We start from the raw sequence: 15,828 nt of genomic DNA, 5'->3' as shown, positions 1-15,828 counted from the left end.
AAACTAGCAGATGGGAAGTAGGCAGGAAGACTTTCCCATGGTGAGGAAAAACTCTTGGGAGCCCACCCAGCTCTGATCCCTCTTGCCAAAGTGCCCAGCTGATGAGTTCAGCTTGGCCAGCAGTTCTGACTGCTGCTTCTTAAAAAGAGGGAATTGGGCACGGGGGGGAGGGGGAGAAAGCTGCCTTACTAAGAAAGTTCTGCAAAATGAAAGCAGTTCAAAAGCTTTGGATTTCTGAACATCTTCACGTTTTCAACATCACGAAGACAATTCCTTCCACCAGAACATCACTGAGGCTACTGGGGGAAGAAGCTTTCAGCATTCCTTGTTTTAAAAAGTTAACGGTTTTTTAAACGGCCCAAGTCGTTGAGTCTGGCCACATAGAAATCTAATGAATTGTTATTAAAAAGCGAAGGAGATTCTTCTCTGGTGAAGGCAAGCTACTGGACCATCTGTTTGGATCTTTCAGAGGAAAAACACAAACAAACCAACCGTGCCGTGCCCAACTCTGCTGAAGTTTGCGCCACAGAGTCGCTTTTGGTGAGATGGGCAGCAAATGAATGAATGAATGAATGAATGAATGAATGAATGAATTAATGAAACACGCAGCTCCCTGAACTGAAATTAGCAAATGAGCCCAAGTGTCTGGGCTCATACAATTTTTAAGTAACAAGTTGGCATAACAAGGTGGACCACAAACTAGCCAAAGCATTTGGCAAGTGGTTCAAAATGTGTTTTGTGCAAACCACAGTACTTAAGGCAAGGGTCCCCAACCACCACCACCCCTGGTCCATGGACCAGTACCGGGCCAAGGCATGCCAGCAACCGGTTCGCACAAACAAGGAAAGCCCCATCCGGGGGATGCAGGCAGCACACAAACCACGCCTCCTCCAGTCCACGGAAAAAAACCTCTCTCCACATAACCGGTCCCTGGTACCCAAAAGGTTGGGGACCTCTGACCTGAGGCACCAAAGGATGGATCACACAGGTTTATGAGGGAAAGGTAAGACCTTTTTGCAACTCTTGCCCATGAGTGCTTTGCTTTAACCTAGTTTGTTCTCTAGGCCCCTGTTGGCTGAACGTGTGAATTATGCTAGACTGTAAATTGTGGCTCACAAAACACTACACTCTAAACTTGAAATCCAACTGTTATGGGATGGCTTGAAAAGGAACTCAAGCTATGAAAACACAAGAGACCTCAACGCCTCTCCTCCGGCAGCCTGCATTAATGATTAGGAAAATCTGTCCGTGTCCGAAAGATGGAGAGAGAAAGAGAATGCCAACACCAAACGGAAAGTGTCTCCGCATCAGTTACGCTTGCTGATAATGTCCCCCCTTGATTTCGTGGTCGGCCGTATCTTGGGAAGAGACGTCGAAGAACGATTCTCGCAACTCTGGGGCGCTTCGGATTCCTCCAGGAGGAACTCAGGGACGGCGCCCTCTCCCCATTTCCGGTTAAATATTTACACGACTCCTGAGCTACTCCGGAGACGAATGCCCTCTACCTGCGCCCATGTTTCGGGATCCTGGAAAGGGATTAAGTCATCGGTCGGGTCGGTTCAAGGAGAGGAACGTGCGAGCGCGCAACGGAGACGCAGTAATCCAGACAGTGGAGTGGAATGGAACGGAATAGAATAGAGCTGGAAGGGACCTTGGAGGTCTTCTAGTCCAGCCCCCCTCCCTCAAGCAGGAGAACCTATAACATTTCAGACAAGTGACTGTCTAGTCTCTTCTTAAAAACCTCCAGCGATGGAGCGCCCACGATTTCTGGAGGCAAGCTGTTCCACTGGTTAATTGTCCTCGCCGATAGGAAGTTTCTCCTTAATTCCAGGTTGCTTCTCTCTTTGGTCAGTTTCCAACCGTTGTTTCTCGTCCTTCCCTCTGGTGCTTTGGAGAATAATTTGACCCCCTCTTCTTTGTGGCAGGCTCTCAAATACTGGAAGACTGCGATCCTGTCACCCCCATTTCTTCTTTCCTTTAGACTACTAGCCAAACCCAAATCCTGCAGCCCTTCTTCGTATTCTTCTCCAAAAGGGCGCGCGCGCTCCAGCCGCCGCCTTCTCTTTATTAATCGGAGGCAGGTCTTCTTGCCCGGGCCGTTTCCTCTCAGCCAGACCGCTGAAGGCATCCCCCACCCCCCAGAGTGTGTGATTCTTCGGGTGATAAGCAGTCAACTTAGGTTGCAACCCAGCGCAGACCTCTGCCAGAGTCAGTCCCGCGCCCCAACCGGGCGACTCCCAAGCGCCCATCCGGACTTGCAGGTAAGGGGGGGGGGGCTGTCCGATCCTGGCGCAGAGAATGGGGAGGGGGGAAAAGGGCCAGGAGGAAAGCACAAGCCTCGGGGCCAAGAGACCCTCCCGCCAAGCAAGATCTGCAATGTCCGGCGGGCTGGCGAGGGATTTCCAGCAGAGCCACTTCGCTGGTGGAGAAGCGCGCAGGGCAACATCCCCGCGCCGTCTGAGCAGAAGTCAGGAGAAAGCTCCCCGCTGAATCTGAAGGGCCCCCCCCCGCGCAGAAGAGTTTGCCCCCAGGCTTCCCCGGGACCACCTCTCATCGCTGCAACTCTGACGGCTGAAGGCCAATCAACCCTAGCGCCCCCCACCCAAAAGAAAAATAATAAAAATCGGGAAAACGCGCCTGAGCTTTCGCTGATGCTTTGAAAGTCTCCATCCTTCCTCCATCCCCCCCCCTCGAACTAAGCGCCGGTACCTCGCCTTGTAACTTGAGTTTAAGACCCCCCCCCCTTTTCCAGGGAAGAGCCGGTTTTTAGTAACGTTTTTGGATCAAGCCCGCAGCAGAAAGAACTATTAAATAATAGCTTCTTCAGCGATTCCCACCCATCTTTACTGATCATCGGATGGACCGGCGGCAGATCGTTTTATTCTTCACACACGTTTCCAAAAGGGATGAAATGAACAAATGTCTATGGAGAGTCTGGGTCATGCTGCTCGTGGTTGTCCCAAGGGTGCTTTTTTTCCCCCCCCAAAGGCAAACTGGACTTTCCTGGAAGCTTCTTGGGTCAGAAGCAAGAACGTCTTCAAAGAAAATCAAAGGTTGCCTCTTGTAAAAGCACCTTTGGGATGAAATGAACCACTCGCGCATCTTGTTGGTTGCTCAATAGCCTAAGACAGTGGTTCTCAACCTGTGGGTCGGGACCCCATTTGGGGTCGAACGACCATTTCACGGGGGTCGCCAAACAACGCAGTCCGCCATTTCCCCCCCCTTTTTCTTAGCTGTGCTACTCCCTTTTATTCTATTGACTTGTGAAAGCCAATAGAATAGACTCTCTTGAATCGAGTCTAATTCTATTGGCTTTCAAAAGCCAACAGGAATTGTCCAGGCTGTATCTGCCCTGCTGAGCCCGCCAAAAGTCCCAGTCTGCAAACGGTGCTGCTGCACCAGTTGAGTAGTCATCGACTTACGACTGGATGAGTAGTCCTCGACTTACGACCGGTTGGGGGTCACGGCATTAAAACGGTTGAGAACCACTGATTGAAAGGAAGCTTGGCCAGTCCACTGGCGATCTTCTGCCATTTGAGTGCTCAGGGGAAGGGTCTGCTCGACGTGATTAAACCCCCGCCACCGGCAACCAGCCCAGGCAGGATAGGCAAATGTTTGGTAGCCAGAAACTACAATTAACATTTGGGGGGAAGATGGGGGGGAGGGGGGCTGCACTATAGAACAAACCTGAGAGTAGAAGGTCATGATGTAGCACAGGCTGGGAATTCTGCTTGGCTGCTTCTTCCCCATAAAAGGAATGTTATAAATCGGTTTTGGGGGCATGCATTACAATTTTTATGGTTGCTGTGTCTCAGAATGCTAGGAAACTGTCATTGGAGACATAATTCCAGGGGTTGAGAACGATGATCAAATACTACACTGGTCTACAATGTGGCCCCAAGACAGAATATACAGGTTAACACCTAGACCAGTGGTTCTCAACCTTTTTAATGCCGCGACCCCCAACCGGTCGTTAAGTCGAGGACTACTCAACCGGTCGTAAGTCGAGGACTACTCAACTGGTGCAGCACCGTTTGCAGAGTGGGACTTTTGGCAAGCTCAGCAGGGCAGAGACAGCCTGGACAATTCCTATTGGCTTTCAAAAGCCAATAGAATAAAAGGGAGGAGCACAGCTAAGGAAAAGGAGGGAAAAAATGGCGGACTGCGTTGTTTGGCGACCCCCGTGAAATGGTCGTTTGACCCCAAATGGGGTCCTGACCCACAGGTTGAGAACCACTGGGCTAGACCCACACAGGAAACACTTGGCGGAATTTTTAGTCCCTAAAAAACCAAAATATATACTTGAATGCCAGTTAAGCTGGAATGAAGCTCTGTGTAAAATCAAACACAACTAAGCCCAGACTGGCCTACACAGGGCAGTACACAAAATAATCCCAGGAGAGATGCTCTTCCTAAAATGGGAATTAGTGATTTAAATTCCCCTGTTCAATTCCAACAGCAACATCGTTAAACCACCGTACTGCCACACTGCAACAAAATACCTCAAATGAAAGATTCTCTCTTCCTTCTATTATCCTTTGGTAGATACCAACAGAAATATTTGGTTATATATATATATACTCAGTTACAGTACAGTGATTAGGACAAAGCAATACAGTAATTGGCAGTCTCTATTCCATGCATCCTTTATTCCATTACAACCACTGTTGTTGCGTTCTGGCAACAAATACACAAACCATAATCAATTGCAATCTGTTTGTACAACAGTCAAAGGCTTACAGTACATTTAAGGCCGTTCAACTTGGGAGATAAAACTTTAGGCCTTTTAGTGTCATGATTTTAAAAGTGTTTTGCATATTCTGTGCAATTCCAGTGTCAAAATTGATAAATTTCCCCTAAACCAACCAACAAACAAACAAACAGAAGAAGGATCAGTTTCAATGAAAGAGTTACACAAATTCATCAAAAACAAATGTGCAATTTGTTAGTTGCCCTGGAAATCTTATAAAAACCTTTAATAGCAAAGCAAGACAGGGATAAAAACTTAAAACAGAACATATTCATATACAAACCAGAATTTGTTAACTAGATCTAAATTTTATAAATTGCCAGGAGTTATGCATTAAAGTAAACCCACTTATATACAATATTTAAAAAAAAAAATCTTTAGAAAGAATGCCAGTCGCACAAGTAACTGCCAAAGCCGACTCTTATTCAAGATTGAGAACATTATCTTAGGAAGGGTGGGGGGTTAGTAAATTTGTACATTTCTTCCAGTTTTGTTTTAAAAAGAAGATTTCAGAGGTTTATCCATTTAGTTATTATAACTTTCCAAGTATTTCATTTTGTAAATTTGCAAAAAAAAAAAAAAAAGACAATTGAAATGTTGCTCGAGAATTGCCACAGTGGGGATATTCTGGGGATATTCTCCAGAAATTTTCATTCATTATTGTAGATAGGAAGGAAAAGTCGCCCAAAATGCTCCCCTAAGAAACACAACGAAAAATCACCACAAAATTCCTTTCCAGTTACAATGAACACATTTTAAAAATGGAAAATGCTCTAAGACTGAAGCCTGTGGTCCAAATTCTTTGCATTCCAGATCGTGGGAAGATTTTAAAAAGAGACAAAGAGGGAAAAAAAGGAAAAAAAAAAAGCCCTATACATATAGATATCTAAGACAAACTACCCGAAAGGCAGGATAGGAAAATGGGGAAATATTATACTGCACAGATAAGTGTCCTCACGTTCATCCATTGTCCTTCTACATCTCCAGCTTTTCTAGTGTAAGGAACGTACAAAATATTGTGGGTTACAGTAGTGACCATTAGAATAGCTTCCTGATATTAAAAAAAGGAGACAGTCAAGACTTGATTGGATCCTGCCCTATCAAAAGGGCTTTTCTTCTTCATAGTATAAAGCTATGACAGTTAATCCAGTTAATGCATGTGCAAAAACAGGTAAATTCTTCTATTCACAGTTTAAATGAGGTAAAAAAAAGAAAAGAAAAGAAATCAAGAAAAAAAATCAAGTACCCTAGGTTTCTTCAGGAATTAGGAAGTTCATGAGATATGAACTGTTTTAGTCGTTCTAGGTACTGTGCGTAAAGCTCTATGTCATTGTGGCCAGCCCCTTCCACCCAAAGGGGCTCCACAGCCCGGGGGCATCGCTCATACATTGCCAAACCGTGGGAAAAATCTATGACTTCATCTTCGGTACCATGAATCACCAAAACGGGAGAGGTGACTTTGGAAATCTTGTCAATGCTGAGGAAATAAGCACAAAGTTAACAGGTTATTAAAGAGGATGCGACATTCAGCAATGCTCTTTGTTTCTTGAAACTATGTTCAGGGATCTTGAGGATGTTAAAGGAGAAGGCCATCAACAACCTGGCCTAAATTACTAAAAAAAAAGAAGCCATCCATTCTGTGGAGAGGTTCAGTAGCAATAGATCAGAGATCCCCAACTTTCTGAGCATCAGGGACCGGTTCTGTGGAAAGAGATTCTTCTGCGGACCGGAGGGGGCGTGGTTTCATGTACTGCCTGCATCCCGCGGATGGGGGTTTGTTTGTGTGGACCGGCTTCTGGCTTGCCGCGGCCCAGTGCCGGTCCATGGACCAGGGATTGGGGACCCCTGCAATAGATGGCTCAGAAAAGCCCTGGACATGTATCAAAGCATCGTCCTCAAACAACTACATCAGGAGTCCCCTCCAAGCCCTGGGCCGCGGCTAGTTCAAAACCTGGCCATGCGAGTGGAGGGCACGTGCAACACTTGCAGAAATGGAGCTGTGTGCGTGCACACCTGCCACTCATTCCCACCCTCCGGTGTTGGGATGGGCTGCCAAGCTGGAAAGGTTGGGGACTGCTGAATTAAGATGACAGCGCAGGCCAACTGGTTCCCTGGCACCTGAGAACCTTTTTTTGATATTTGTGCATCTCGCACTATTGAACTATTTTTCTCAGCACCTTTTCTTCTCCCTCGGCTGCACTTGTTACAATCGCTGGTGTCAACGTCCAGAATTCCCTTCTGCCTGAGGACACGTCCCCGCTTTCCATGCTTAGATGAAAAGACATCAAAAGATACCATAGGTAGACTAAATTAAAAAAGAAATAGGAACTGGAGAAGGTTATGTAAATGTTTGCACTTGGGGTCCTCCAGAACTGATAGTGTCTTGATAAAGAGAACACTCCCCTAGAACAGGAGTCTTCAAACTTGGCCCTTTTATGACTTGTGGACTTCAACTGCCAGAATTCCTCAGCCAGTCCGGCACGCTGGGAGTTGAAGTCCACAAGTCATAAAAGGGCCAAGTTTGAAGACCCTTGCCCTAGAAGCTGCCTTCAAGGAATGAACAAAACTGTCCGTGTAATACAATGAGATCTGTCTGTTTCAGGAGAAGATATTCTGCTTAATTGTAAAAAGGAGCATCTGAAATATCTGGTTGGCATGCAGGAATAAAGCGGCAAAAACTAGCAGATATGGTAGGAGGTAGGCAGAAAAAGACTCTTATGACAGTCAGATGGGCTTTTCCAGTGAGAAACAGCTACTGGACACCAACATATCTCTAATCTTCTTGCTTGCTGAAAAGGAGAACAGTCTTGAGAATTCAGAAGAGAGTTGAGTTGAGCAAGCTGGATGACAGCCAGGTCTGTCTGCGAAGTTCTATTTTCTATATAATTATAATTTTGATTTTTCCAACTAGAACCAATGTTTGTACTACCAGTTCTATGAAAACTTTTAAAATGGCCTTTTTCAAACTCGCCCACTTTAAACACTCTCACCAGAAAGAACAATGCACAACCAGTTTGTGCTTACTTGCTAAGCGGCTTTACATATTTTGCAGCAAACAGACGCATTTCACAAGTAGTCTAATATCACATTCTGCTCTAAGCTCTGGGGTAATCACCCCAAAGATCAGAATTACTTCAAAGAGAATGGAATTTAGCTGTTATCCCTCTAATGCTGCTCAGCTCTGCTGTATTGCTGTTCTGTTAAGAGAATACAGACCCCCAGATTATTATAACCGTCTTCACAATGTATAAGGTACTTATAGGCTTTTTCTTCAAGGCCACATATGGAATTTAATTATGATCAATGAATGATGCTTCCCACAGATGCAATTCGGCACATACCTTGGAAAAGCATCAAAGCAGTATGTTTTTCTGGTGTCAGGGAAAGCTACCCTCAATCCAGACATCAAAGGTGAATGAAGGATTACAGCTGCACACTCATACCGAGATGCCAGGTCTACCGTGGGAACAGTTCCAATACTCTGTCCATACAGAATGATGTTTTCAGGACTGACACCATACCTGCAAGGGGAAAGCAAAGGAGATCAGATATGCACTGTATTTTTTCAAAAGAGATTCATTCTTTTTTAAAAACAATTTTTTAGATATAAGATTTTTAGAAAAAAAGACTCTTTTTTTGGAGATATAAGATATACACTAGCTATTACTACAATGAATAATGTTGGATTCCTAGTAAGTAGTAGAATATGAAAGAAGGAAAATGTAAATAAGAAACAATGGGGCAATAAGGACAAATATTTCAAGGAAAAAAGAGGGGGGAAATGTAAAGAATAGAAGAGTACTGTTACAAACTGCTGTTAACAAAAAAGGATATATTACGTGTATATGTGTGTAAAGTTTGTTGTGTTTTGTTTTGTTTTATTGGTCTAAAACAGTATTTCCCAAACTTGACAATTTTAAGGCATGTGGACTTCAACTCCCAGAATTCCACAGCCAGCGTTGGGAATTCTGGGAGTTGAAGTCCTCATGCCTTAAAATTGTCAAGTTTGGGAAACACTGGTCTAAAATAATAATAATAATAATAATAATAATAATAATAATAATAAAAGAAGAAGAAAAAAAGATATACACTAGCACACTGTCAAATCCTGGGGTGGTTTTGTACAATTCTGGGAATATATTATTGATATGGCTTTATATATAGCTTATAGGTAACACATAAATTACACTTGGGGTAGGATAATAGGAAATATATGAGGAAAGTCAAAAAGCAAAATTTATCAACCAGGTTATCATTTTGGCCTTAATTCTGTATATCTGGATAGTAACCACCACTATACTTCTGTCAGAGAAATATGTTTCACACCTTGCCACATTCCTAGCGTTTAATAATAATTTTTTAATAAATACTTTATGTTTCAGCTAGACATCAATAGAGCAGATAGCCAATGCCAAGTTGCTCATTCGGGAAGATAATGTTAAGAGAGAGATGGGGCAAAGAAGGGAAGCCAGAAAATGTGAATGAAAGAGGCTGGCAATTAATTATTATAAATTATTTGAGTTCTTTACAAAGACATTATGTGGATCTAAATGGTAATTTATTTCTGCCTCAGTTTCCATGCTTGTAAAGTGGGAAAACCTGCTTATTTTAAATGGTTGGTATGAAGACACTACTGCATTCATCGTAAAGTGTATATGATTATGGCATGATTGATTTTGGTGTATGCATAGATAATGACGAAGACATAAGATATATTTAAAGCATTATTCAAACCTATTTGTCCTACAGTACATGTTTTAGGCTTCTGAGGCAAGTCCTTAGCAGTCTGGCTTTAGAGAGCCCAATACATTTTAAAGAAGAGTTGTGGACTCACTCTTAAAAATATTTTCTTTGAAGGAAAAAGGGAGGGGGGGATGTCTCTAAGAAAACAGAAAAACTATGTGACTTTATGGAACCTTCAGAATAAAATTGATGAGCAAGCTGCTCCTGTACAAATCGTCTCTTAGAAAAATTCCCTAAAACTACAGGATGTCAAATTCATGTTTGGAAGGAGGGAGGGAGGGAGCAGAAAAGATGGACACAGTGGAAAGATACAGGGTTGAAAAGGTAAAAGTTTAGTACATTTTGGGACTGGCGGACAGTGTACTTGCATTCTGAAATAAAAACACAGTGTCTCCACAGAGACGAACCCAAAGTACACCAGAAATGACAGGTCCAGCTTTTCCCAAACCAATTTAAACACAGCGTGAGTTTAAGACCACAATGGCTTTGCTTTAAAAAAAAAAAACAGTGTGAAAAAAAAAGCAGAGTCAGATTTGCAACACATTTTATTTATAAGCTGTAAACAAGGATCCACACTGCTATGCGAGCCAATTTGTTATGATAGAACTACTTATGCACCTTTCTGCTACACAAAAAATGCCAGGAAAAGATTTCGATTTTTTGTCTCTCTTTTACAGTTCAGGATCAGAAAAACCAGCATCCAACTCTAATATAATTCTCTAATAATCAGCCTTTTGTGTTTTTCGGGAGGGGGGGGAGTAGAAGAGGGGTAGTTACATAGATAAAAAATATAGTTCTTAAGCTAGAGGAGGAACCAGAATGGTGCTTCAATACACCAACAGCACTGGGTTGATGTTGCCTTACAACAGGGGTCTTCAAACTTGGCCCTTTTATGACTTGTGGACTTCAACTCCCAGAATTCCTCAGCCAGGCACGCGTGCCTGGCTGAGGAATTCTGGGAGTTGAAGTCCACAAGTCATAAAAGGGCCAAGTTTGAAGACCCCTGCCTTACAAGCTATTATTCCTTCAAAAGGAGATCCTTCTCCTTCAATATTGGGATGAGAATATGAAATTGTATATGAATATGAAATCCTTAAAAAGTTTTTCACCCACCAAACCAAATCACGTTCCTGTTCCTGTTCCCCCCCCCCCACTTTTCTGAATGGCACATAAACTAGGATTTTGACAACATGCCGCCTTTTTTAATTCCAGAAAGATTCCAAGGCAGCTTAAATTAAAAACTCTTTGGAACTTGCTATCTGCCCTTCTGCAGACACAAGGTTATCTTCCCCCACCCCCACCCCCACCCCTAATCTGGAACATCAGTATGAGAACAAGTACTCATACGTAGTACTTTATGCAAACTGTTACTCAAAGCTAGTTGCCTCTTATTCCCTGAATTCCCAAGTCATTTGTCTATAGAAAAGGGCGGACAGGGCCAAATGCAACTGCTACATCTTATAGCGACTGCTAACATTGGTGCATGGTACTGCTGGACTTCTTCCAACGTAAGAAAATGCTTTGCAAAGCAGAGCGTAAAATTTTGCAACGTATAAGATTAAACATAAAGCCTGGATTTTCAAGTTACAACCATAAACACTTACAGAGTGTGTTTTTACCATTCTGGTTTGTTTAGGACAGGGGTAGGCAACCTTGGCTCTTTTATGACTCGTGGACTTGCTGGCTCAGGAATTCTGGGAGTTGAAGTCCACGAGTCATAAAAGAGCCAAGGTTGCCTACCCCTGATTTAGGAAGACTAACTTTTGTACCGTGTGTAAATTTAATCAGTTGCATTTAATTGAAGATGCCCTTCAAGAAGCAAAGGGAGTATTAAAAATCTAAAAGACTGTTTATCACAGGTTGGAAGCATTTGCTAGCCACTTAAGGATTCCCTTCACTGAACAAACTATTAATAATTCAGAAGAAAGCTACATTTCTTTACGGTGTTTTGGTTTGTTTTTTAATTGGAGTGATACACAATATCTGTACACAACTCAAACTCTGGGAAACAATTCTGCAATAGATATCCATCAGAGGAAGTTCTCCCCAGATTTTATGGAACAGGATACAAGCTTCTTTTTTTCAATCTGAATACTTTACAGGGATCTATATTAATAGGAAGTCGGCTGACTCAGTGTACTTTTGCCTCATACAGCAAATCTGGAAACTAGGATCTTGACTTGAATTACTGCACAAAAGGTTGGAAACAAATCTAACCATTAAATAAAAGCTTGACCATAAGAAAGTTTAAGCACCACTGACTTAATCACACTAGGAATTATTTATTTCAAGACAGTTGAGTTATATCACGGCTCCACATATCATCTTAAATCGCAGGTATCAAACTTGACCGTGTCACGTGACCTATCATGATGTATTACAACTTTTTTGCCTTTGCGGAGTTGGGATGGGTGTGGCCTTCAGGTGACGCATCTAGCCCGTGGGCCACCAGTTTGATACCCCTGATCTAAACCCAATTGGGAAATAAAGTGATGGCTGAGTACAGGGTAGGCATAAAACAAACCCTCTCTTGCAGCATTACTCTGGTTCTCTATTTTGCTTTTTTAAAAGTCTGTTGAGGAAGGAAGAAATTAATCCTTTTCAGCTCATGATAAGGAGCTCCAAGCCTGATCAGACCTTTGAACAATGACTTTTTCTCTGTTATCAATTACTGAATATTACTTAGCAATTAAGCAGAAAGCTCTGCTCAGCAAAAATTATGCCAGCTCATTGTATCTCAGTTCTCGGACTGAATATGCTCAGTACTTTTATTAAATAGGACTATGACTAATAACCTGCGATTATTTATTCTACCCTGAGCTCACAGCATGTACCGTTCTGATGTGGGAAAAGTAAACTTATCCGAAACTGCACAAAGAATAAAACATTAAGAGCTAAATACTGTATGTCTGAATCGATCACCATTGGAAAAGGAGTCACCCATGTTCCAAGCAGATGTAGATACTTCCTCTTACTTAGATTACAGAAATTATAAACACAGAGAAACGTATAATGAAAGGAATCTGTGTGAAGGAAGGGCTGGGGGAAAATCACATCTCAACTTCCTTATGATGTGAGGAGTTTTGGTCTCTGATTTCAACAGTTGTCTGAAATGGCATAGGGTTTCCTGTTTGAGCAGAGTTGGTCCCCTCCAACTGTTATTGTTATTCGTTTCAAAATAGGAGACAGTAAAAACAAAACATCCCCAGCTGGCTGCATGAATGGCAACAATACTAACTAGATCTCACTTACATACTCCAAACTGCGAGATTACTATTCATAGAGCATAGGCTGTATTCTGTGGGCATAAGTACTCAATACAGGTGGTCCTTGACTTACAATCATTTGTTTATAGAGAAAGTTATAATAGAACTGAAAAGAATGACTTATAGCAGATCTTCATGTTTATAGCTGATGCAGCATCCTGTAAAATTTGGATACCGGGAAACCATATTTATGATGCTTGCAATGTGCCAGGGGTCATGTGATCAGCATCTGCAACCTTCCCACTGGGCTTTAGTCAAGCAAAGTCAATGGAGGAAGTCAGATTTACTTAATGACTGTTGCAAAAGAGGTCCTAAAACCGGGTGTGACTCATTTAACCAGTCTTGCTTAGCAACAGAAATTCTGGTCCTAATTGTGGTTGTAAGTTGAGGACTACCTGTAATGCCTTTTATTTCTCATTTCCAGGTAACTTGAATATAATTTTTATTCCCTCTTCATTGAAAGCAGGAGTAATAGATTGAGAAGCTGGAAGAAAATATAAAAGACTTCAACCTCAAAGTTGATTCATCTCATTGGCCAGTATGAACTTGAACAATCTCCTAACTTTTGTAATCAAGACTGCAGATATCCAATATTAATTTCAAGCCAGACACTAAACTGGTATACTCAAATTAAAATGGCTATACCCAAAGCACGTTTGCTATGTATCTTCTTTACACCAGCAACAATCTGCCAAAGATTAAAGTATGCTGCCTCAATTTCCAAACTTCCATTTCCAGACTTCTCAGGTAACATGGTCTTTTACAAAGCCAAAGCTCTAAAAGCCAACAACGCTACCCTATAAAATGTCCTGATTATTACTGGTTGTGAAAAAGAACTTTGAACTTATTAAAATCTAGCTTGGTGAGTGAAGGATTTTTATGTGACTGCCCTTACCTACCTAGGTTAAGCATCCTAACACAATAGGTTTGATACTACCTAGTTAGCACAATGCAACCCATAGCTGTATTTTCACTGTCACCATTATATTGTTGTGTTGTCTAAGAATGCAAAAAATCAAATCTCACAGCGAGTGATAAATTACAAAACATCAATATTACTACCTTTTCTGTTACCTGACGTACAATTAAAGGCTTGTGCATCGCTGGTAGCAACCTCCCATTTTCAGTTTAATCAAAGTCACTAAAGAAAGACTGTAATTTCATATCAAAGAATCAGCTGCTTAAGAAAGATTGGTTTGCAGAACTGGCAGGACTAAGGTTTCTGTTTAAGAAACACAAAGGTCTCTTACATGCAAGGACTTACAGTAGCTGAATATCTGGGATTGCAACAAAGTCAGCATTGCAGACAAAACAGCACAAAGAATACAACAGTCCACCCAGCTGTATCAAGACAACTTTGTACTCATTTTGCTACAAACAAGATAGCATCTCAAAGATGTGATTAAAACTACCACCTGCCACCATTTCCTTAGGCATTTTTACTCATCTTGCATTTACCTTGTTCTTAAGGCCTGCCAAGCTGCATCAATGTCTGCATAAAGGTTTTTTTCCGATGGTTTACCGGTGCTGACTCCATATCCCGAGTAATCATAAGAGAAGACATTGCAGTTGATGCGGGAGCCGAGGCCAATATAGAAGCTGCACATTTGGCCCAGGTCGACAGCGTTGCCATGAGAGAAAAGCAAGGTATACCGGCTAGAAGGAGCACAGCGAACAAACATGCATCCCAGCCGGTTATCCCGGGCTGTGCGCGAAAAGAAAACTTCAACAGCATCCAGTTCTCGTTGGGAGTACTGCCAGTCAGCCCGTTCAGTCAAATGTAAGCTACAACTGCTGGTTGGCGTCCCCACTGTAGCAGCATTTTCTTGCTGTTCTAGTTGCATCACAGTGTAAGTGGGTTCCGGGGGCAAAAACGCCAGTTTGGCCGCTATGCGACTGGGGCACGGCGGGCAGCAAAAAAGCCAGCATAGCTCGCCTAGAGAGAAACCGTTCATTCTGGGGCCTTGTTCTGGCATCAGAGATGCTTGATGGAAAACCCCACACCACGAAGAGACGGGGGCAAAAAAAGGATTCAGAGACGATCCCGGAGGAAACGTTTCACTTCAAGTGACCCAGATCGGAGGCGACCTGTTTGATTAAGGCTCTGAATTATTCTAAATAATTCTCACGCCCAAGAGGTCCATGGCTTCTAGGAACACCTGAATGGGCGCCAGGAAACGAATGCCATCCTCAATTTTTCCTCTTGCAAAGTCTCCCCAGACCCAGTCAGAACGGCTGCCGTGGGTGACTTCTAGCAGCTGGACATTCAGCCTCTCTTTTTATCCACCCTGAAGCCTCCTCTTCCGAACGTCACCTACCCCTCGATGCCTAAACCTGGCATGATCGCTACATAGACTCCCATTAAACCAACATGGAACATGCCCAAGATCCCTCCTGGCTTATGCAGAGAGCAACTCTAATCTCTTATAAGGGGTTATGCTTTTTTTTTTTAAATGAAATCCTGGCAGCCCCTATTCAAGATTTTATCCCCTCCCCCAACGAATGAAGCCCCTCTCAAGATACCCCCAAGCCTCTCCCTCCGATGCCCTCTTCCTCGTCTCTTTAATCCCCGAGGGCTTCTGATGCTTGGGACGCCCACCTGCCTCGGCTACAGCCCCCTCCCAGCTTTATTACCCCCCCCCCCCAAGGCCTAAAGGTAGGAAGACCCTCACCCAAGCAGCCCTACGAACTGAAGGGCCCCCACCCTGCCAATAGGACCCCCGCCCCCTAGGCCAGCCTGAGAGGCTGCGTTCAAGGAGGCCTGGAGGAAAGGGGCCTCCAAGGGACGGAGCGAGAAGGCGGCGGCGGCGGCGGCCTCGAGAGAAAACCAGGCCGGGACAGTCAGGCGGCGGCGCCTCCTCCCCTTCCTCCCGCGAGGGATGGAGCGCGGGTCCCTCGCCTTCCACGTGGCCGCAGGGAATGAGCGAGCCCGGCGGGTCGGAGCAAGGCCGGGCCTCCCTTCGTCCTCGTCTTTCCCCTGGCTGCCTTTCCCTCCTCCCCGTCGAATGAGCGAGCCCGGCGGGTCGGAGCAAGGCCGGGCCTCCCTTCGTCCTCGTCTTTCCCCTGGCT

The 15,828-nt window shown here is 43.6% G+C and overlaps 1 protein-coding gene across 1 annotated transcript; it reads right to left on the bottom strand.

The window, feature by feature from the left end:
* Nucleotides 1–4,628: 4,628 nt before the first annotated feature.
* Nucleotides 4,629–15,376, bottom strand: ABHD17C (abhydrolase domain containing 17C, depalmitoylase). Its single transcript, XM_039359175.1, has 3 exons — nucleotides 14,218–15,376; nucleotides 8,092–8,271; nucleotides 4,629–6,227 (listed from the first exon to the last, which is right to left on the bottom strand). Exons 1-3 carry the CDS (start codon nucleotides 14,733–14,735, stop codon nucleotides 6,008–6,010), a joined length of 918 nt encoding a protein of 305 aa, XP_039215109.1. The 5' UTR covers nucleotides 14,736–15,376; the 3' UTR covers nucleotides 4,629–6,007.
* Between the last annotated feature and the right edge of the window lie 452 nt (nucleotides 15,377–15,828).

Source organism: Crotalus tigris, unplaced genomic scaffold (assembly GCF_016545835.1).
Source record: "Crotalus tigris isolate CLP2741 ecotype Arizona unplaced genomic scaffold, ASM1654583v1 scf7180000019068.10715455, whole genome shotgun sequence".
Lineage (NCBI taxonomy): Eukaryota > Metazoa > Chordata > Lepidosauria > Squamata > Viperidae > Crotalus > Crotalus tigris.
This window is presented reverse-complemented; position numbering and strand designations above follow the sequence as displayed.

Bases quoted from the DNA above. Each gene is read 5' to 3' on its own strand.
- ABHD17C (XM_039359175.1), bottom strand. From the start codon at position 14,735: ATGCCAGAACAAGGCCCCAGAATGAACGGTTTCTCTCTAGGCGAGCTA. The intron at 8,272-14,217 runs GTAAATGCAAGA...TTCCCCTTGCAG, and splicing joins TGGCAGGCCTTAAGAACAAG to GTATGGTGTCAGTCCTGAAA. The intron at 6,228-8,091 runs GTATGTGCCGAA...TTATTTCCTCAG, and splicing joins TGCTTTGATGCTTTTCCAAG to CATTGACAAGATTTCCAAAG.